At 34.2% G+C, this 21,130-nt stretch overlaps 1 protein-coding gene across 1 annotated transcript in view; it reads left to right on the forward strand.

The window, feature by feature from the left end:
- Positions 1–1,051: 1,051 nt before the first annotated feature.
- LOC118735492 (trafficking kinesin-binding protein milt) overlaps positions 1,052–21,130 on the forward strand; it is a 43,594-nt gene continuing 23,515 nt past the window's right edge. Inside the window, exons 1-3 of the mRNA XM_036465283.1 lie at positions 1,052–1,541; positions 4,477–4,648; positions 5,141–5,350. Of these exons, the coding sequence (XP_036321176.1) occupies positions 1,539–1,541; positions 4,477–4,648; positions 5,141–5,350 (385 nt within the window). The 5' untranslated portion in view covers positions 1,052–1,538. The remainder of the gene's footprint in view (positions 1,542–4,476; positions 4,649–5,140; positions 5,351–21,130) is intronic.

The following is a 21,130-nucleotide window of genomic DNA, read 5'->3' on the forward strand; positions in this document are numbered from 1 at the left end:
GGTTTTTTTCATATGCATTAATTCGGTTTTCAACCGAAACTGTGCATATATGCATTATTTCGGTTTTTTTCGTATGCATTATTTCGGTTTTTTTCATATGCATTATTTCGTATGCACAGTTTCCATATGCACAATTTCAGGGTGCCTTAAAATATATATTAGTTTAAGTAATTTAACGCAGTCACCGAACAGAGAAAGACCATCTACCTGCTTTGCTTGCTCTACACGAAGTGAAATTTGAATTATAAGTGAAAAATCAGATTAAATTGTGTTAATGTGCAATTTGTGAGTCATTTTTGGGTTGAAGACTGCATAAAAACTAATAAAATGAAGTGTCGTGCGTTAAATTACGACAGCCGTCAAGACGCAAGATGCGTAGATGCAAGGGTAGCGCTGCGAGCAACGTTGCATTGTGTGTAGGGCGTTCCCGAAATGTTCAATGAAAATGTCAATCCCGCTGAGATGCTGCCGGAGTTTGCTGCAGCAGCTTTAATTGCAAAGCAATGGAGTGCACTAAAATGTTTGCTGCAGCAGCCTCAATTGAAAAGCAATGGAGTGCACTAAAACGTTCCCACGACAGTCGGGTCTACGTAACCGGAACGACCCAGATTTATATCTGGCCAAGGACTGTCACTCCAGCAACACTCCCCAAAATCTCTTTGGGGAATTTGTATGCTGTTACAACAACAACAACAACTAAAACGTTCACTATTCACTAATAGATTAGGTGAGAAATGCAATAATTTCGCATTTAGCAAAATTAAAACACGTGTTTCGCCGTAAAGTGGACTGCTTTGGCAGTTTCAACTCGTTCTTCTTTTCGCTTTACTTTTTGTTTACTTGTGGTACACAAATGTCAACGGCCAGGACTGCGCAATCTTGTATTCTATCATTCTTGGTCCAATGTAAACGCGCCGTTATTGTATTGACAGCATTATCCAATGTAAACGCGCCGTAAAGCAAGTTCTTTATCGTGTAACTACCCTGTAAACTCTGCTGTCAAAACGGTCAAAACAATTTGGTTGTCGTTGGAACACATCTCTGAAGTTGAGCTCACATAACGGAATTCAGTGCCGATGAAACAAAGCTCAGTCATTTTTCGTTGTCCAGTGTCATTTGCATTCTTTTTTTAGTTTCGCACAATTAAATCATCAAATCTTTGAGCGAAATTAAATGAAACAGTAAACTTGGTGCAAATAGATATCAATTAAGGCAATATATTTTATTTTAAGATAGTTTACTTTTTATGCAATCATTTTCGTCAGAGCGAAACTCAGTAAAAATGGAGAAAAAATAAAAAAATAAATGTGTGCGTAATCGTATCCAGTGTGCTAAGTGAAAAACGCGAACCTCGTACAAGTAGAAACGAATAAAGTAATTGCAACAATAATAATAGACGGGCATTCGTAATGAAAAGCGGAAAATTCGATTTTTCTAATGAAGCTGTACATCAATAAATAACTCTTGGACATCCTGCCAATCATTTGAAGGAATAGCAGATCAACGAGGAGAAATTTTGTGGATAATAAAAACAGACAATGGTAAAAATTTATAATAGAATATAGTGAGATAACTTTTTCCCATTATTGGCAGGGTGTGGGAAATGATTTTGTAATCGTTCAGTGACACAAACGCCTACACTAGTATGTAAACCTACTTTATATGTTTTGCGGCTGTCCAAACTTAAAAAAAAAGGATGGTTGTTTGTATTTCTGCTCTATTATATAAGAACCGCGGATGCTCTATTTTAAAAGCGTATAAATTATAAACCGCCAATTATTCATCAAAATACATATTTGGTTACAATGTTTGAAGACGGTACTAAGATAAAACTCGCGGTATATGGATCATACAAATGCACATACTATACACATATGTACGTGACTGCAAGATCGTAGAGCGGAAGTTAGCAAACTCTTAACAATTCCCATTTGTTTTATTTTTGTTCGATCATAAATGGTGCTTTTACATACATACATATTTTGCAGTTGCTAGCACGGCAATTTTTATAAGTAGAACTGCTATTATGCAATAAGGATCCTTGATTAATAACTTTATAAGTCAAGTATATACAATCACACTAAATTTATTAGGTATATTCAATTGAAATTGATAAAACTTTATAACATGTGAGTAATACATTTAGAAGCTACCTACTTGAGCTCAATTTTAGTATTTACTTATCAGGTTTCTTAGTAGAAAAAATAGTGGTGCAAAAATAATCTCTTAAATTAGTTGCATACTGTCTGTAGGTTCTCGCTGCGATTTTTAACTATACATACATACTCCACGGATAAAATTACTTTCTTTATTTGCACGAGAGCAACCTAGAGACGCTTCTATCTATCTATAGGACCCCCATTTCAAAGTGCTATTGTTTGTCACTAATGTTTAATTATTTATTTTTAAGAATTTTCATTCTCTAACAAAACTAATATAAAACCAAGTTTAAAACTTTTTAAAAGACTACGACAAAACGCAACAAATTTTAACCCAAATTTCAAACTTTCTCAGATGTGTTAGAATTTTTTCGAGTACACAGCTTTATAGCCCATTACATTTTAGTCTGATAATGTGCAAGTTTTAAGTCGCTAAAAATTACCGTTGATTTTTTAGAATTGTTTGTGTCCCATTTGCTTCCATATAACGAGAAAACACAATTCATTTTTATATGGAAGAAACCTGCAACACCTTCGGCAAAAAAAATTCTAAAAAATCAACGGTAATTTTTAGCCGCTTGAAGCTTGCATATTATTGGACTAAAATTGAATGGGCTATAAAACTGTGTACTAGAAAAAAATTCCAACACTTCTGAAAAAAAAGCAATTATACAGTACTGTGCAGAACAAATGCAATACATAAGTGTTAAAAAATATCTAATGGCCATACAATTTTCTATTTTCGCTTTATCTACAGTTCCCTTGGTTTAAATGACGGCTTCAATTATTATTTTCATCAATGTAGATTCCAAGTTGATAATTTTATCATCTTAGTGAATACGTCTTTAAATGCACGTGTTCGACTGGAATATAAACAAATAATAATAAAACTTTAAACAAATCTGTACTTCTAAGCAACTTCAATTTCTCTTTTTTTTTGTTAGTTTGGTTAAAGCTTCGTTAAACAATAAGTTTATTTATGAATGCTTATCCATACATTCATACTTACGTATGAATGTCCATAATATGTGTGTATGCCTTCAAATGTTTATAGCATGTATGTACATACATTCATATTTCTGTGCATATGAATGTACAATGTACATTATTGTGTATATATGTATATGTAAGTATGTAGCGAAGTGAGTTCATGATCATTAAACAATCGCAAACGCCAGTGTTTGATGGAGCAGCTTTGGTACTATCTTTTTTGCACGTAGGCACGGTACTTATCTCATTTGCTCATCAAAGCAATAAAAGAGTTCGTAATATATAGTATTAACACCTTTAGCATTATTGACTGGTAGTTTGTCAACCTGTTTTCGCACAAAAGCCTTGCTCCCATATAAGGGAAGGAAAGGGAAGAAATTGGGTTCGTTTTGATTAGCACCTTATATATGAAATTTACTGATAAACAATTGATCGACGAATTGTTGCAATCCATATGTACGTATGTACATACATGTATGTATACATATTTATGTACTCGTGTGACAGGTTTAAAATATTGATTCTAATTAAGTCGTTATTTACTTTATTTAGATGACTTTCGTTGAATTTGAAAAATAGTACATACTCTAATGACACAATACTAAATAGAAATATCAGATTTATACTGGTAACTTTTATTTTTGTTCGCTTAAATTCAAGACCGAAGTTATGAAAAAATTTGAAACCGTTATTAAGCATGAATTTAGTAAATATGCAGGCATTATACATATACATATGTATGTAATACATATACTTACCTACATGTGGTCGGCGGATTAAGTTAAGTGACATTTTGACCAGTTTAGGATATTTTTCTTTTGTCTATTTAATTTTTTAATTGTTTTTATAAAAGCTCAGCACATTACATAATCAGTGCCACATAAATTCACATTTCAAACTTCGCACATATACAGAAATGAAACAAACTTTAACAGTTACATAGTTACAAAAGTTTTATACATTTTATTAATAATTTTAGGTATGCAGTTTTATAGCCCATTGAATTTAAGTAGGTTAAAGGGCTAATTTTAAAACTGTAAAACAATCACGGAGATTTTTAATAATTTTTTATTTGTTGACGGTGCAGGCGTTTCAAAATGTCACTTAACTTAATCAGGTGACCACGAGGGCATATACATATGTACCAGTATGTACGTATGTATATTCATACATATTCTAAAGATTAACTTTGACCAGATATCCGGATTAAGGAAGTAAATTCGAGATACATACGTAAATACTTAAATATATACATATTTTATTTCTATAATTTAATATTTTTTATTATCTTTGGTTAAATGATAGTAATCTGCTTTTTCTTCAATAGGAATCGGGGATTTATATGCTTTCAGCGCCTCTAAGGTCCTCCGCCCCGCTAAGTCCATCAGCACAAGCTACACTTAACAAACATTTACCCAAATTATCAACAAAGCGCCTTACACAACAACCACAAAATGTCAGGGCAAAAGTGCAAATGGTTGATGCTAGCTGTATCACAGGTACGCAGATCAGTATTATACGTACAAATCTATGTAAATATATTTACAGTGGTACATACATATGTGTTTGCATGCATAACAGAGATTGTAGATAAGGAACTGCATTTTATCAAAAGAAATCGTTAAATACTATTATATAAATAATATTTTCATTCAGTCACCAGAAGATATCTTGTAACCTCAAAATTTATGTTTAAAGGGCAAATAAATTTTAAACTTTACTTGAAAAAAGAAAACGGCCCTAAATCTGATTTAAAACTCAACTTTTTTATTAAATATCGTTCACATGCATTCACATTACAATAACTTTTAAGGTGTCATTATACAAGTTTGTATTTTTTGTCATTGGTTGGATTTCTTAAAGGTGTGCAGTCAAAAACAAAGGGTGTGCATTTTTTTTAGCTGTTTTTGGGATCAACGAAGTTTCATATGCATTCAAATACGTATAATACCTTTTATCAAGCAAATGTATTAAAAATAATTTATTTACAGATTTGTGTAGCACCGAAAATTTACCGGAAGTCGAAATATTTTCTCTCTTGGAGGAACAAATACCTAAATATAAAGTCCGTTCGGACTTCTTGACAGATTTTTCTGGATATTCAAACCAAGATTGGTATGTTCCAGCCCCAGCACTAACTATACCAACTGAAGGTCTTGGTTTAACCAGAGAACAAACACGTGAAACTTTAAATTATTTTCGTAAGTATTATAGTGTTTTTGCGTAGCATTTTTATTAGAAATTATGTGGGGAAAATAAGTTTGCCTATACTGGCTCGTTTTTTTTTTTGGCGGATCGGACGAAACAAACACTCCTTTTTGGAGTAGGATTAGAGTACAAATAATATGCGAATTTATTTCACATTCCTATATGATTTAAATTAGTAATGAGTTATTACACAGAAAATAATCAGAAAAAGTATCAAAGCAAACATTACAAGAAAAATATTAGCTTAAAAAAATCTGAATCGTCACTTTTACATGTACCATAGGTCTTGTACGATTTTCTTAACCCTAGATTACTAATATTCGTCGATTCGACGACTACTACTTTCATTTTACTCATTTTTTCTCTAATGAGTGGTATGACTGCGGACCTTTATCTTCTGTTTTTAACCCTTCATATTCTGTGGTTGAGAGAAGGCATTTTGTTTTGTTTGGACTATCGGAGTGTGATATGTGTTTTTTGTGTTATCTACTTATGTGCAAAATAAATTTCTAATTAAAGTTTTGCTGTTTTTTTTTTATATTAATACGAATATAATTTGTCGATTTTTTATTGATCTCGTTGGTGAGGTCCAGCAGAAAATTTAGTCCTTTTTTGATACGCTCATATAAAAATATAAAAATAGAAGCGTATGTTAAATATATTGAATATACAATATTTTCGAGTTTTTATGAACCAAAAAGTTGTTTTATTATTCACCCCTATGCTGTAATCCGTCGTAGATTCGATTTTGCTACGAATCGTAAATTTGGTATTCTGAAATCCCTGTTGTCGTATCGTAGTTTCGAAATTCGTTTCGTAGGCCATCTTCGAAATTCGTAATGTTGGTATGCCTGAATCCGACGTAGCAACAGTTGGCTGCAGCACGTTCTTTCTCCTGAGACAAAAGTGCATCGGCCACTGAGTCCATTATATGTTACTTAATTAAGGAAAAGCATTTTCAAATACGATTAAACAATTTTTTAAATTTCACTGTTCACTTGCGATTATATTTATTTTGATTTGTTTGTGTCAAAGTACAAAGAAAGTTCGAACTTTCGGATTACAGCATACGGGTGATTAAGTTCAAACATCAAATTTATAAGTTTATCAATATATATAACATTTAGTTTCCTTTTGTTTTTTTAACAATAGGGTTTTAAAATATGCAAAATATGATTAGTACTCTAGGGTTAACGGAGCTTTCAGTGTGGTACATATTAAATCACTTATAGCGTTTTCCTTTCTCGAAATAATGTTGCATTTATTCTGCCCTGCGCCAGGGCCGTCAAGCTTTCGTGTTCTTTCCTTAGCATCTTCCCATACATATTGCGTGCTCTTTCTTTAAAGTGTTGCACTCTGATAATATTCCCATATAAAAAGGTGAAATTTATTTCGAGGAAAGAAAACGCCATTAGTTATTATTGATGAAAGAGCCCAAAGACGTGTTGAGTATACCAATTTTTAAATTGATATACAGCGTGGCGACGAATAACTGTTACCCAGGTTTTTTTTGAGAAATAAAATAGTACTTTATAGATTTTGCGAAAAAAGTATTTTATTGTTAATTTTCCTCAGATTTTACTTTAGTTGTATTAAATAGTTTTTAAACTTTAATCCTTATTTACATTTGCTAGCAGTGTAAACTTTGAGAGAAAAGTTCATTTGGCACGCAGGTCTTCGTCAGTTAATTTATTCCATATCTTCTGTAACCATAGGCTAATTTTTTCCATTTTGAGTCCCTTATACTCCCCCTTCTGTCCAACCTAAGGCCTTATACTCAAAAATCGAATAGACTCGGAACTGGTGACTAGGACGGCCATTCATTCGACCAACCTTATACAGTTTTTTTCTTTTTTGTACTTTTTTATACAAAGGTTAAGAAAAAATACACCTGAAAAAGACTTTTCTCTCAAAGTTTACACTGCTGGCAAATGTAAATATGGATTAAAATTTAAAAACTAATTAATACAACTAAAGTAAAATCTGTGGAAAATTAACAATAAAATACTTTTTTCGCAAAATCTATAAAGGACGCTATTATTTCTCAAAAAAAACTGGGTAACAGTTATTCGTCGCCACGCTTGTAGTCTTATTAAGACTCACGATATCCTGGAACCCTCTCGCGCGGCCTAAAATAAAAAGTATTTAATAAAATATTCCCTTTAATGATTTTTATGACAAAAATCTCATATTTAGGTTTTGATAACTTATAATGAGAAAAAACGACCATTATGGGAAAAATTACAAATCAATTTTCTTTTTGAATTTGCACCGTGAAAATGGAAAAATTTTGGAAAACGCAAAGCGCTTTCGAATAGCCCGTACGAAAATCAATAGAAATCATAGTTGGCGAATTTTTTCCCTTTTTCTGTATGTTTCCCGGCTGATCGAAAAGTAGCTCTTTTTGACTCACTGAGCGCGCCTGGTACTTACGCTTAGGATAGTCCTAATAGATAGCGAAACTCAGGGCTAAAATACATTAAAACTTATTAAGAAAGTACGAATACAGTTCTAAAGTTGTTTTTGTTTAAGCTACTGGGAGCAGCAGCTGAAATAGAATTCCATAAATGCGTATCGTTGACAAAAAAGGGTCTTGCAGACCTAAGATAATTGTAGCTAGGTACTAATAACCCAGAAGGTTCCCAGTAGATAATTTCAAGAGTTAAAAGACCTTCCTGAAAGTCAAGAGGCCTTCAATTCTACATTCCTTTCTTTTTTGTATGGATTGGCAAAATTGAAGGGCTTCTTCTTTGGCTACCCATGGAAGGCCTTCCAGAAGGGCTTTTATAGGACGTACTTCAGAAGGCATTTTGGAAGAGTTCTTTGGAAGTTGCTTCTTTAACTTATAAAAATCATACATCCTTGAAGTATTTGCTTAAGGTTTCTATCAAATATGTGTTATTGCAACTTAAAATGTATTGAAATTCAATTGTAATGCTGAATAATATAAATTTTTGTGCATTCGCGTCAATTGTAAATGGATAAGCCCTTCTAGAAGGCATGCAAGAAAGCACTTTTTTCAGCCCTTCTTGAGCAGGCCTATTAGAATAGCTTTACTTAAGAAGGCCTACTTAAATTATCTTCTGATAAATTTTGTATGAAATATGAGCATGAAAGCGTGCTATTTCTCATACAAAAAATCTTTGCGCATTTTCATTTGACCACTCATTACTTATTTATTTACACACTCTATAAGTCACTCATCATGCCTGTGCTGGTGTATGGCGCGGAGGCATGGACAATGAAAACATCTGATGAGGCAACTCTTGGAGTTTTCGAGAGAAAATGGGCAACATGAAAGGTAATGGCAGTTCGCGGGCATCGGCTTCGATAATTGGCAGTTCAGAGTGGAACTGCATTTTGAGTCGCTCAATTTGGCGTAGGTTTTAACGGGACATCCTCCAAAGATGCAGCTGAGAGAGAGCAGAGTTTTTTAAAAAGGACAAGAATTGCTTAGGCTATATTCGGGACAAGAAAACGGCCAGAGTAATGTGGGAGCATTTGCAAGTGCGAAGAAATCGATTGTAAGCCAACTTTTAGTGCGAAAGCAGCTAGCAACGCTTCGCATAAAAGAATACGAGTCTGTGGTGACTCATCTTGTTTTGTTTAAAAATTTAGTAAGGAAACTTAAGACAGCGGGGGCTTTAGTAAGTGAAGAAGATCTGTTGGCTCAATTTTTCTGGACCTTAACTGAAAAGTTTGATCCACTGGTAACTGCATTACAAAATTTAGCGAAGAGAAGTTGACATTCGATTTTGTCAAAGGAAGGCTATTTGTTGAAGAAATTAAAATATGGGATCTCCAAAGAGATGACAATAAAAACTATGATTTAAAGAGTTTGTTTTGTTGCTGGTTGCGGAAATTATATGCGACAAAGACAGTTGGAAGAAATTTAAACTGGATTCAAGTGCGAGTAACCATATGACCAAAGAGAAATGGTATTTTCGAGATATTTTTAAAATGCATAATCCAGGTTTTATAAATGTTGCAAAAGATAATCAGTGCTTGATCGTTAAGTATTCAGGGAAAATAACTGAAATAAGTAATACCATATTCTGACCGACAACGAAAACACTTTGAAAACGAGTTTTGGAATTGTGGGCTCTGAAGGCTGTTCACACCGGCTGTTAGTGTTTTCGTTGACATTTCTTACATCATCTCATTGCAGTTTTGCTACACAAAAACAAAACCAAAATACTTTTCCCACATTTTCTTTTCATTAGCAACCTCTTACTCTCATTCTTATTTTACTTTGGCCAGCCAATTAACAATAAATACGAAATAGCGTATTAAAGATGATAAAATATGACTTCCACTTCGATAAGTAATCGAAAAAAACTAGTGAAGACACCGATTGGAACGAGTGGAACGTGAGTTTTCAAGTAGTTTTCAGCGAAAACTAGTTTTCGTTTGACAGATTTTACATGGACGAAAACACATGTTTTAGGTCGAAAACTAGTTTTAGCAACGAAAACATGTTTTCGATGTCGGTCAGAACATGGTACGGTATAACAAAGGAGTACCGTTTGTCATGAATGATGTTTTGTATGTACCAGAATTGCGTGGCAATTTGTTATCAGTCCAAAAGCAAACGAATGCTGGTGTCGATGTAATATTCTGCAAAAATAAGGCAAATATTATAAAGAATGGAGATTTGCTAGCGACTGCGTACTGATGAGATGGACTATATGAAATTGAAGTAGGCACCAAACGTAACCCTGCATATATAATAATAATAGTTTGGCGCTTACACATACATATGCTAGTGTTTGGCCGAGCTTCTCCTCCGACTTGTGGCGTGTGCCTTGATGTTGTCACACAAAGCGGAGGGACCTACAGTTTTACGCCGACTCCGAACGGCGATTGTATTTTTATGAGAAGCTATTTTTAATGGCAGAATACACTCGACCGCTGTTAAGAAAAAACCTTTTTTCTATATTTTTGCGATGTTGCTTTGACCAGGGCTTGAACCCAGGTGCTGATGAGTGAAAGCGCGCACTGCTTACCACTACACCACAGCGGCCCCTGCATATATACATATGTAATAAAGACAAAGTCGAGTTGTGGCACAAACGTTTTTGACACATTGGACAGCAAGCTTTTGATGAAGCGATAAATAAAGAAATGGTATGTGGATTGAAATTAGGAATGAAACGATACCATTCAGGTATCGATACTTTTACTTGGAAGTAGTGTCGAAAGAAAGTATCGATACCTGAAAAATATCGGATCTAAAGAATCGATACCTACTAATACTTTTGGCTATGAAGGTATTCCTTATGAACTAAATAAGTTAATTTTTTATAAGTTAACCATTATCTGGGAATCCTAAACTCTAAACTATATGTTTAATGATGAATGATATTTACAGACAATTCTTTGGAAAAAATTAAAAGAAAGTTAATCTGGGTTAAGAAAAAAATTTGCTCATAAAATATTTATGAGAAAAAGTCTCCTTTTATTATACTTAACACGAATATATTTGCTTTTAAAAATTATGAGCCAAAGATTTAAATACGATAGTTGTAAAAATGTCTCCTTAATACTTCACCAGGTAGAATTCCACATACAATTGGAAGTGTGAAGAGTACAGAAACAAAATGATACAGATGAAATTTAGCTAAAAGAAATTCTTAAAAGTATTTGAAAAGTTAAAGATTTTTTTGACATCTACTTTTCTCCAGACTAAATGCGAAGATGGCGTTTAAATTGTCTGGAATATTTCAGTTTTTCCAAGACTTTTTAAATCAACTCTTTGTACCCTACACGTTTTATTCTTTGATTATATTCTTTAATAACAGAACTAGACTCCCTCTACCTTTTGTATTTTCCGCTAGCCTTTTCTGCGTATGTATTTCCTTGCATTTTGCTCAAGACCTTCTCATGCTAACGCACGTCAAACCCGTAGAGTTACCCAGTGAACTTAACATCGCGTTGGAACGTCTGTACTGAACATTCATCCAGTCACTCTTCGAACAGTGAAGCAATTGGAGCGTGTATTCTTTGCACTATATCGACTTCGTCGCATTTGTTGGTTGGCAAGTATCAATGCCAAAATTACTTGGTATCGATCGAAAAATATCAAGTATGTACGTACTTGTATTTACACGTATCGTTTCATCTCTACTAGAAATTAAAGGCGGAGAAATTCAAATTTTGTGATGTGGCCAAAGAAGTAAAACATAGTCGTGATCCAATTAATGGACATCGCGAACGAAGTAAAAGACCACTTGAAAGGATTCACTCTGATGTCTGTAGGCCGATTGATTCACTTGCGTGTAATGGGTCAAGATATTTTTTATCGTTCAGCGATGATTACACACATTTTGAGTTTGTGTATACTATCAAGAATAATAGTCTAAGAGCCAGTGAACAGCAGCCTGTATGTAATTTACCAAATCTCAAGTGAGAGTAAAAGGAGAACAGATGCAGAAGTGCACGGGAACGCAAAAAGCACTTAGTCTGTTCCTTTGAGCTTCGGACTTAAACCTGTGGAACTGTCAAAAAACAATTTTACTCTCTCAAGTGAGAGTAAAAGGAGAACAGATGCAGAAGTGCACGGGAACGCAAAAACCACTATTTCCTGTAAAAACGTCAGTCGCTTTGTTTACATGTCATTTGAACAACAATGATTTGGCTGAAATATTACCAACTAATTATTAAAATCTATACGTCTTCAAATATTTCGTTGTTTACTTCCATTTTTTTTACAAATATAAGGTTCTTTGCTTACACCGCTTTCTGTTTTTGTTTGCACATGCAAATCAGCTGATCGTTTGACACTTTTCATGAACTTACAGGAAAAAAAACTCCGGACTAAATCCTGTAACTTCTAACTAGGAACAATCGCTCAGTTACTCTCTCAAAAGTGTTCACACTTACAGGTTTTATGTCAATTAGTCTGTTCCATTGAACTTCGGACTAAAACCTGTGGAACTGTCAAACTACAATTTTACTCTCTCAAATGAGAGTAAAAGGAGAACAGATGCAGAAGTGCATAGGAACGCAAAAAGCACTATTTCCTGTAAAAACGTCAGTCGGTTTGTTTACATGTCATTTGTACAACACTGATTTAGCTGAAATATCACTAAATAATTATTTAAATCTATACATATTCAAACATTTCGTTGTTTACTTCCATTTTTTTTACAAATATAAGGTACTTTGCATTCACCGCTGTTAGTTTTTGCTTGCACATGCAAATCAGCTGATCGTTTGACACTTTTCATGAACTTACAGGAAAAGAAACTCCGGACTAAATCCTGTAACTTCTGACTAGGAACAGTTGCTCAGTTACTCTCTCAAATGTGTTCCCACTTACAGGTTTTATGTCAATAGGAACGACTTCCTGTAAGTTCTGACTAAATCCTGTAAACCGGACTGCTATTGGAACAGACTAAATAGGAACGACTTCCTGTAAGTTCTGACTAAATCCTGTAAACCGGACTGCTATTGGAACAGACTAAATAATGGCAGACAATTATGGCGGTCATTTGATCATGGCAGACACTTTTGAAAATGTCAAAAAAAAAATAAAAGTATTTTAACAAATCTGTATCTTTATTATTTTACTTATTATAGTATAAGAAGCCTGTATTTATCAGGGCAGACATTCTGTCCGGTAATAACATCCCGGCAGACAACGATACCTAACCTATATCTAATCGAGCACACCTACACATATAATATACACTAGACCGATACGATAGAAAAAACTTTACAAATTTAAAAGCTTACTTCAAAAGGATTTAACGGTTATACAAATTTTCGTCCTTGGCGAGTCTCAAAAATACCCAAAAACCTGGTGAGTCCAAATCATGTTTTCTTCATAACTGATTTATTTATTACTCTGTTCAAAAGTGTGATACTTGGTTGGAAAGATAGTTTTGAGTACTGTATATGTTTCTCAGATCATTTTATCCTAGAAAGCCTCCTTACCCTACTAAGTTCAGATAACTCAATTTCTACCCCATTAAATACTGCTTTACTCTTTATAAAATATTCATGTTAATAGGTAACCAAGAATGATAGAATACAAGATTGCTGGTCGTTGACATTTGTGTACCACAAGTAAACAAAGAATAGAGCGAAAAGAAGAACGAGTTGAAATTGCCAAATCAGTTCACTTTACAGCGAAAAACGTGTTTTAATTTTGCTAAATGCGAAAATATTGCATTTTTCACCTAATCTATTAGAGAATAGTAAACGTTTTAGTGTAGTCCATTGCTTTGCAATTGAGACTGCTGCAGCAAACGTTTTAGCGTTTTAGTGCACTCCATTGCTTTGCAATTAATGCTGCTGCAGCAAACTGCGGCAGCATCTCAGCGGGATTTATTAGTTAACTTGCTAAAGGAGGCTGCTTGGAGCAGAAGCGAAATCATTGTGATGAAATGCTGTCAATATAATAATAAAGAAACATTTCTGGGACGGGTTTGCCGCGCCCTATGTATGTACACAAAATGTAGCGAATCGTCCCAGCGCTACACTTGCATCTACGCATCTTGCATCTTGACGGCTGCCGTTGTTTCCTTGTCTGCCCGGATGTTATTACCGGATAGAATGTCTGCCCTGATAAATACAGGCTTCTAATAATATAATATAATAATATAATAAGTAAAATAATAAAATTACGGTTTTGTTAAAATAATTTATATTTTTTTTAATTTTTTTTTTTACATTTTTAAATGTGTCTGCCATGATGAACTGAATGTTAAAATAGGCGGATTTCCAAAACGTCAATTGCATTGCATGGTTGACAATGTATACTTTTCCAAAACGCATTCGAAAAGTTATCGAAACGCATTGCTAGAGTAATCAGCGCATCAGAAACAAAGTTGATGCTTCGTTTGTTTTTGGTTATTATTGGTGTTTTAAAAATGCACATTTCCGAAATGGTGATCATTGTTTTATTAAATATTTAAAATATGCGATGTATATGGTTGCAATGTTTCGTAAGTCTGCATATGCAAACAGTTTAAATACCGCAGTAGAACAGTATTCAAACACTGTATTGGTACGTTTTGGAAGTCAGCCATACTTAAATTGCAAACTTATTAAAATACATTCGAAGTTGATTTAAATTTGCCACCTTTGCGATCTGCGTGACGCCGTATGAACCTCTGTCAAGCTTAGTTAGTCTCCTTTCCAATTAGAAGTGGTATTAGGGCTCGATTGCACAAAATTTGAGCTTTGGTAAATTACGTGCAGTCTGCTGTTCACTGGCTCTTAGACTATAAGTCTGATGTTATCAAAGCAATGAAAGAGTATGAAGCAATTATAACTGTTAAATTCGGCACTTTAATATCGAAATTAACGGTCGATCAAGGGAGTACTGCTCCAAAGAACAAGAGGCTTGGTACAAACAAAAGGGAATTCAAGTTGAACAAACGGTTCGAAATGTAGTTGCTGAACGTTTCAACAGAACCTTGGTTGAGAAAGGGAGATCGTTGTTGAGATGTAATATGCGGGGATGCAATATGCAACAATGAAAGAAAATGGATTCTAAAAGTCATACGTCAGTCTTGGTTTGGTATGCTCCAAACGGATACAGACATTGGGACATGAATACGCAGAAGATTTTCATTGCACGTAATGTGAAGTTTGATGAGACTAATTTTGCCTTCAGGCAAAGGCTTCAAGGAATTGATTACAGCGAGACCTATGCGCCTGTCGCCAAACTTACGACGGTAAGGGTTGTTCTGACAGTTGGTGTACATGAACATCTATATTTCATCAACTTGATGTAAAAACTGCTTTTTTACATGGTGTGTTAGAAGAAGAGTTGTATATGGCAATACCAGATGGGGTAAAACAAGCTCCAAGATGTTGGAATCACAAGTTTAACAAATATTTACTTCAACTTGGATTTACCAGATCAAACCATGATTATTGCTTATACATGACATTTTCTTGTGATTGTTACTTAATCGTTACTATGTATGTTGATGATTTGCTTATTGCTGAAGAAGAAGTTTCCTCAATTACTTGGTTGAAAATTATCTTAAGACAGAAATTTGGGGCAAGTTGAAATATTTTCTTAGCATTAAAATTCAGAATATTAGTGATCATATTGAATTATCACAAGAAGCCAGTATTGATAAAGTACTAATTAAGTTTGCTATGGCAGACTGCAATCCTGTGAGAATTCCGATGGAAAAAGGGTTGAAACTACTACAAAAGAAAGAGCCAATTAACCTCAATAAACCTTACAATGAAATGTTGGGAAGCGTATGTCCATTATACTTTGTGCAAGACCTGACATCTGTTATCCTGTTGGATATGTGGGCAGATATCAACAAAACCCAGCTGAAGAGCATTTGCAATGTCTTAAAATGATAGGGGTATTCTCTGAGTCTTGCAAAGCCCTTGGGCGGCGCACAGATTGGAATCCATGCACCGTGCAAAGGTTTTGCAAGACTCAGAGAATACCCCTGATTTCAAGATATATTAAAGGAACTAAAGAAAAGAAAATAGTCTTTAAGGAAACTTCAGATAAACCTCTTATCGGTTTCGTGTATGCAGATTGGGCAAGCGATGCAAAAAATTGCAAATCAGTGAGTGGTTTTATATTCCAAGCTTATGGGTGTACTGTTTCATGCTCCAGCAAGAACCAAGTAACTGTTGCTCTTTCCTCAAGTGAATCGGAGTATGTTGCCCCAAGTGCAGCTGTTGCAGAAGCTATTTGGTTCTTTGGTTTGCTTCAAGATCTTCAACAAACAATCAGCCAGTTAAAATATTTGAAGACTATTGAGGTTGTATTGTAATGGCGAATACATTTGTTTCACGAAAGGTGAAACATATTGACATCAATCACCATTTTATCAGAGATGAAGTTGCAAAAGGCATAGTAAAGCTGACTCCAATTCATACAGAAGACCAACTTGCAGATATATGCACTAACGCTCTAGATGTAACTGGTTTTAAGAAATTATGTTTCATGCTATGATTGCAAGAGTGAGAAGGGGTGTAGAATTTATAGCAATCTTTTATTTGAACATTGAATAAAAAAAATATATCGGGTAAAACTTCAAAATAAAACTGTCAAAATATATTAGCTAAAACATTACACTCTCTACTTAAGTCTGAATATTGAAAACTTATAGCCCATAAATTATATAGCTTATTTCAATTTTAGTTAGAATATATTGTTTTCAAATCGATTTGGGAATCACGTGCTTTTTTAATTAAAAAAAAATATTAAATATCCACGACATTTTCCCCATATGACTCAGTGTAATAGAAAATAACCCATAAATTGCGTATATTCGCCAAATGTACACACATATACATGTGTATACATACATATGTATTTTTAAAACTTTAGGACGAATCGGACTTTTAGTACTATGATTATTTGCTGAAATTCTGTTATTGCATATTTTGTAACAAAAAAAGTTTGCATATTGGACCAAACCTATACGTATATCCCTATGTTATTCGACGCGCTGAATGCGAATCCGAGATTTCTTAACCTCCATCACGTGGGGCTCGAAGACATTAACGAAAGATTCATTGAATAAACCTGAAAATTCATATATTTGGGTTTTCTACTCGCTGATCCCGAATCCGATGTCCGTTTGTTCGATGTCCGGTTAATATTATATGATATTGTTTGCCACTTATGTTTATTTAGTTATTTTTAAGAATTTTTAATTAAAATACAGTTCATGCCCTTCACCAAACCCATAAAAACCCAAGTTTAAAACTTTGCAGAAAACTACAAAAAAAAAATCATCCAAATTTCAAACTTTTTTTCCCAGAAATGTTAGAATTTTTTTGGGTACACAGTTTTATATCCCATTAAATTTTAATCTGAAATGTGCAAGTTTAAATGGTTAAAAACTACCGTTGATTTTTTAAAGTTTTTTGCCGAAGCTGTTGCAGTTTTCTTCCATATACATATCGATCCCTTTGCGCAAAAATATCGTATGTGCCAGAATAAAATTTTACAATATAACGATTTTTTTACTTTTAAATTTTTTTAAATTTATTTATATATTTTTTTTTACTACGTACAAAATACTTTTGGTTGGAAAATACCGTAATTTCACCCACAAGAAAAAAATGCATTGTAACATACCATAAAATTGACAGTAAATTTTTGGATTTAAGCTACAATCAGTGCTGCCAACTTGGCTCAAACCGTGTCAATTTTTTTACATATTTTAATACAAACGGCACTTAATTCTTCAATTTGGCACAAATATTTCAATACTTCTTTTCCTCAACTAAAATTTTCTAGTTTCTATAGTATATGCAACTGGTTGGTACTGGACTTTTGTTATAGGAAAGTGTTACTAATTTTAAAGGTAAATGAGAAAAATTAAAAAGAATGGCACCTTTTTTGGCCATTTTATTTTCCCTTTGGCACATTTCGGAACTTTTTTATCCTTAATATGGTACTTCATAGCAGGAGTGTAGAATAAATTTGCCACAAAAAGTCAATTTCGAAAAAATGGCCCATACTACAATAATTTCGGTCGATATGTATAAATAAATTGAGTTCATTCGATATATGGAAGCAAATGCATTGATATTTTAATTTTTTAGTAGGTGGTTCTTCCAAAATTAGAAATCAATATAAACGCGTTAATATATACATATATTTTATAAAATAATTTAAAGGTTCATTCTAGAAAAAGCTTCTTTCCCAAATCTTTTCTCATTTTGAAGTCTAACAATGAATCTAATTTTTTTTTACATACATACATATTGTCGTTTAAAGTACAAAACCGCGTATCGTGATTCTGCAAAACCGCGTAATAACTGACATTGGCTGCCAAAAATTGGATTTGCTCACACAAGCTCTTGGCTCAATCCTTATCCATTCGTCTTGAAATATACTAGGCAGATATGCGATTGCTTTAAAAAAAAGAGAACCATTTTGAAACATGAGTGTTTTTACGCTCTAGAAAATAATTTCTACAACTTCACATACGCGGTTTTGCATTTTGCTGATACGCGGTTTTGCATTTTGTTGATACGCGGTTTTGCACTTTAAACGACGATATGTATAATGTTTAGGGATGTGCGAATAATCAATTAATCGAACAAGCTGATTAATCAAAGTCCAATTAATTAATTAATCAAATAATAGTTATTTTTGATTAATCAATATGATTAATTTTCCGATCAATTACATATTTATTAATCAGAATCTAATGAATTTGATTAATCTTCTTCTTCTTTGTTGGCGCTGTAACCGCCTAAGCGATTTTGGCCGAGTCCAAAACAGCACGCCAGTCATTTCTCTTCTTCTTTGTTGGCGATGTAACCGCCTAAGCGATTTTGGCCGAGTCCAAAACAGCACGCCAGTCATTTCTCTTCTGTGCTAACTGACGCCATTTGGAAATGCCAAGTGAAGCCAAGTCCTTCTCCACCTGGTCTTTCCAACGCAGAGGAGGCCTTCCTTTTCCTCTGTTACCAGCATCGCGGCCCGCGTTGAATATTTTCAGAGCAGGAGCGTTTCTGTCCATTCGAACGACATGGCCAAGCCAGCGGAGCCGCTGAATTTTAATTCGCTGCACTATGTCTATATCGTTGTAAAGCTCATACAGCTCATCGTTAAATCGTCTGCGATATTCGCCATCACCAACGCGTAAAGGCCCGTAAATCCTTCGCATAATCTCAGCAAACTAATTAATCATAACCTGATTTACCAGAAATCTGAGTAATTGCTGTTATATTTTGTTTCACATATATACAAACATATGTATGTATGTAAAGTATGCACTACATAGTACGTACTTGTTTGGCGGTTTATTTTTATTAATAAGAAAATTATTGAAAGTGCATATGAACATACATATTTGTACTTACAAAAATACATATGTATGTATGTTTAAAAAACTTTCATTTGGTTTGAAAGGAAAGAAATTAAAAAAGTTATTCAGATTTGTTTTTGAATTAACAGTAATTACTCAGGATCCGATTAATCAGAATCTGGTTAATCAAATTATTTGATTAATCAGGATTATGATGAATCAAAAGACTGATTAACCGATTAATCGCACATCCCTAATATTTCTTTTCATATATTACAAAGAAGTGCTAAAGTACTACAGTGCTACAGTGCTACAGTTTACAGTACTGCAATTTTATAGTTATTTAAAGCTTTCTATCCATCCTAATGTACACCGAAACGCATACGTGATATTTATTTTTAAATACTAGACTCGACAGCTCGTTATTCAAAGTTTTTCTAATTAATTTTGTACTTATTTACATAGTGTATGTATATGTATGTATGTATGCATACACGTATGTATGTATGAATGTATGTATGTATGTACATATGTACCCCGCAGAAAAAAACGTCAATTGCTTATAAATAACCCACTTGTACTTAGCTTTTTTGCGAGATTTCTATAGAATATATAACTTGTAGTTAACAAGTTAGTTGACATCTTATGCAAAGGTAACCACCCTTGACTATTTCGCAGCCATCGCCATAGAAATGTAGTTAGCTTTCGTCAAAGAAAATATACAGATAATAGTGAACTTTAGTTCTTTCCTAATCAACTTCAAGTTAACTTATAGTTAGATACATTTCGTGCAGGGTATATACATACATAGTACGTACGTACATATGAAAAACAGCGATTTTAAAATTTTGCTTTTCCAAAATACTTATATTATTGTACGCACGAACACGCATACAAAGTCCTTATAGTATTTAGTATCAGGGACGTGAACCGGTTTTGAAGAGGAAAATCGCTTTTTTCTATTAATTAACTGAACCATTAACCGAATCGAAATTTTCCACAAATGTTTGATCCGAACCGAAAACCGAACCAATTTCTCTAAAGGTTTAAAGGTTCGTTTCAACCAATTTTCAATAGATAAATGTACCCACTTTTTTCTTTTTGTTAAACATGGTAATACCTACCATGTTTGTTTACCATGTGACCATATCAAATGTAAAGGCAACCCATCTCATTTGACAGACACTTGACCCTTAACCTTGCACGATGTTGCACTTGACACTTGACACTTAAACTTGCGCGTTATTTTTTTTTTTGTTTTTCGAACCGTTGAGCCGAACCGAAACCCCGGTTCAAAGATCAAGAAAACCGCTATGACGAACCAATCCAAAAGGGCAAAAACGGTTCGAACCGCTGAACCGAACCGACCAAATTTTTCATCCGGTTCACGTCCCTGTTTAGTATAGTATAGTTCGTACTAATAACGGGTTAGGGGTAAACCCAAACAAGACAGAACTTGTACTGTTCACAAGAAGGTACAAAGTCCCCCCATTGATAACACCAAGGCTGGCACAGACCACGACCACACTAAAATTAAGCGAATCTGCTAAATACCTTGGGATAGTCCTGGATAAGAAAATTAAGGATTCAAAATACCGAAGAGCGGGTGCGGAAGGCCGCGGTTGCCCTATACAGCTGCAGGAGAGCAATCGGCCAATAATGGGGATTAACCCCGAAGCTAGTGCACTGGATATACACCGTCGTGGTGAGGCCCTTACTTCTGTACGGGGTAGTGGTATGGTGGCCAGTGCTGGAGAAGAAAGTAAACAGTATTAAATTACAAAAAGTGGAGAGAACGGCCCTGATCTGCATTAGTGGTGCTCTCCGCACAACACCTACTATGGCAATGAATACGATCCTTAACATCATACCCATAGATATTATGGGACCACAATACGCTGCGTTTGCAGCCCTAAGATTACAGGGGCTTAAAAGCTGGAAAGCGGCTCGTTGTGGTCACACTACAATTCTGAGAAACCGACAACTACCGAGTACAACGGACTATTGTGT

This window comes from Rhagoletis pomonella, unplaced genomic scaffold (genome assembly GCF_013731165.1).
Source record: "Rhagoletis pomonella isolate Grant_MI unplaced genomic scaffold, Rhpom_1.0 Rhpom_scaffold_00003, whole genome shotgun sequence".
NCBI lineage: Eukaryota > Metazoa > Arthropoda > Insecta > Diptera > Tephritidae > Rhagoletis > Rhagoletis pomonella.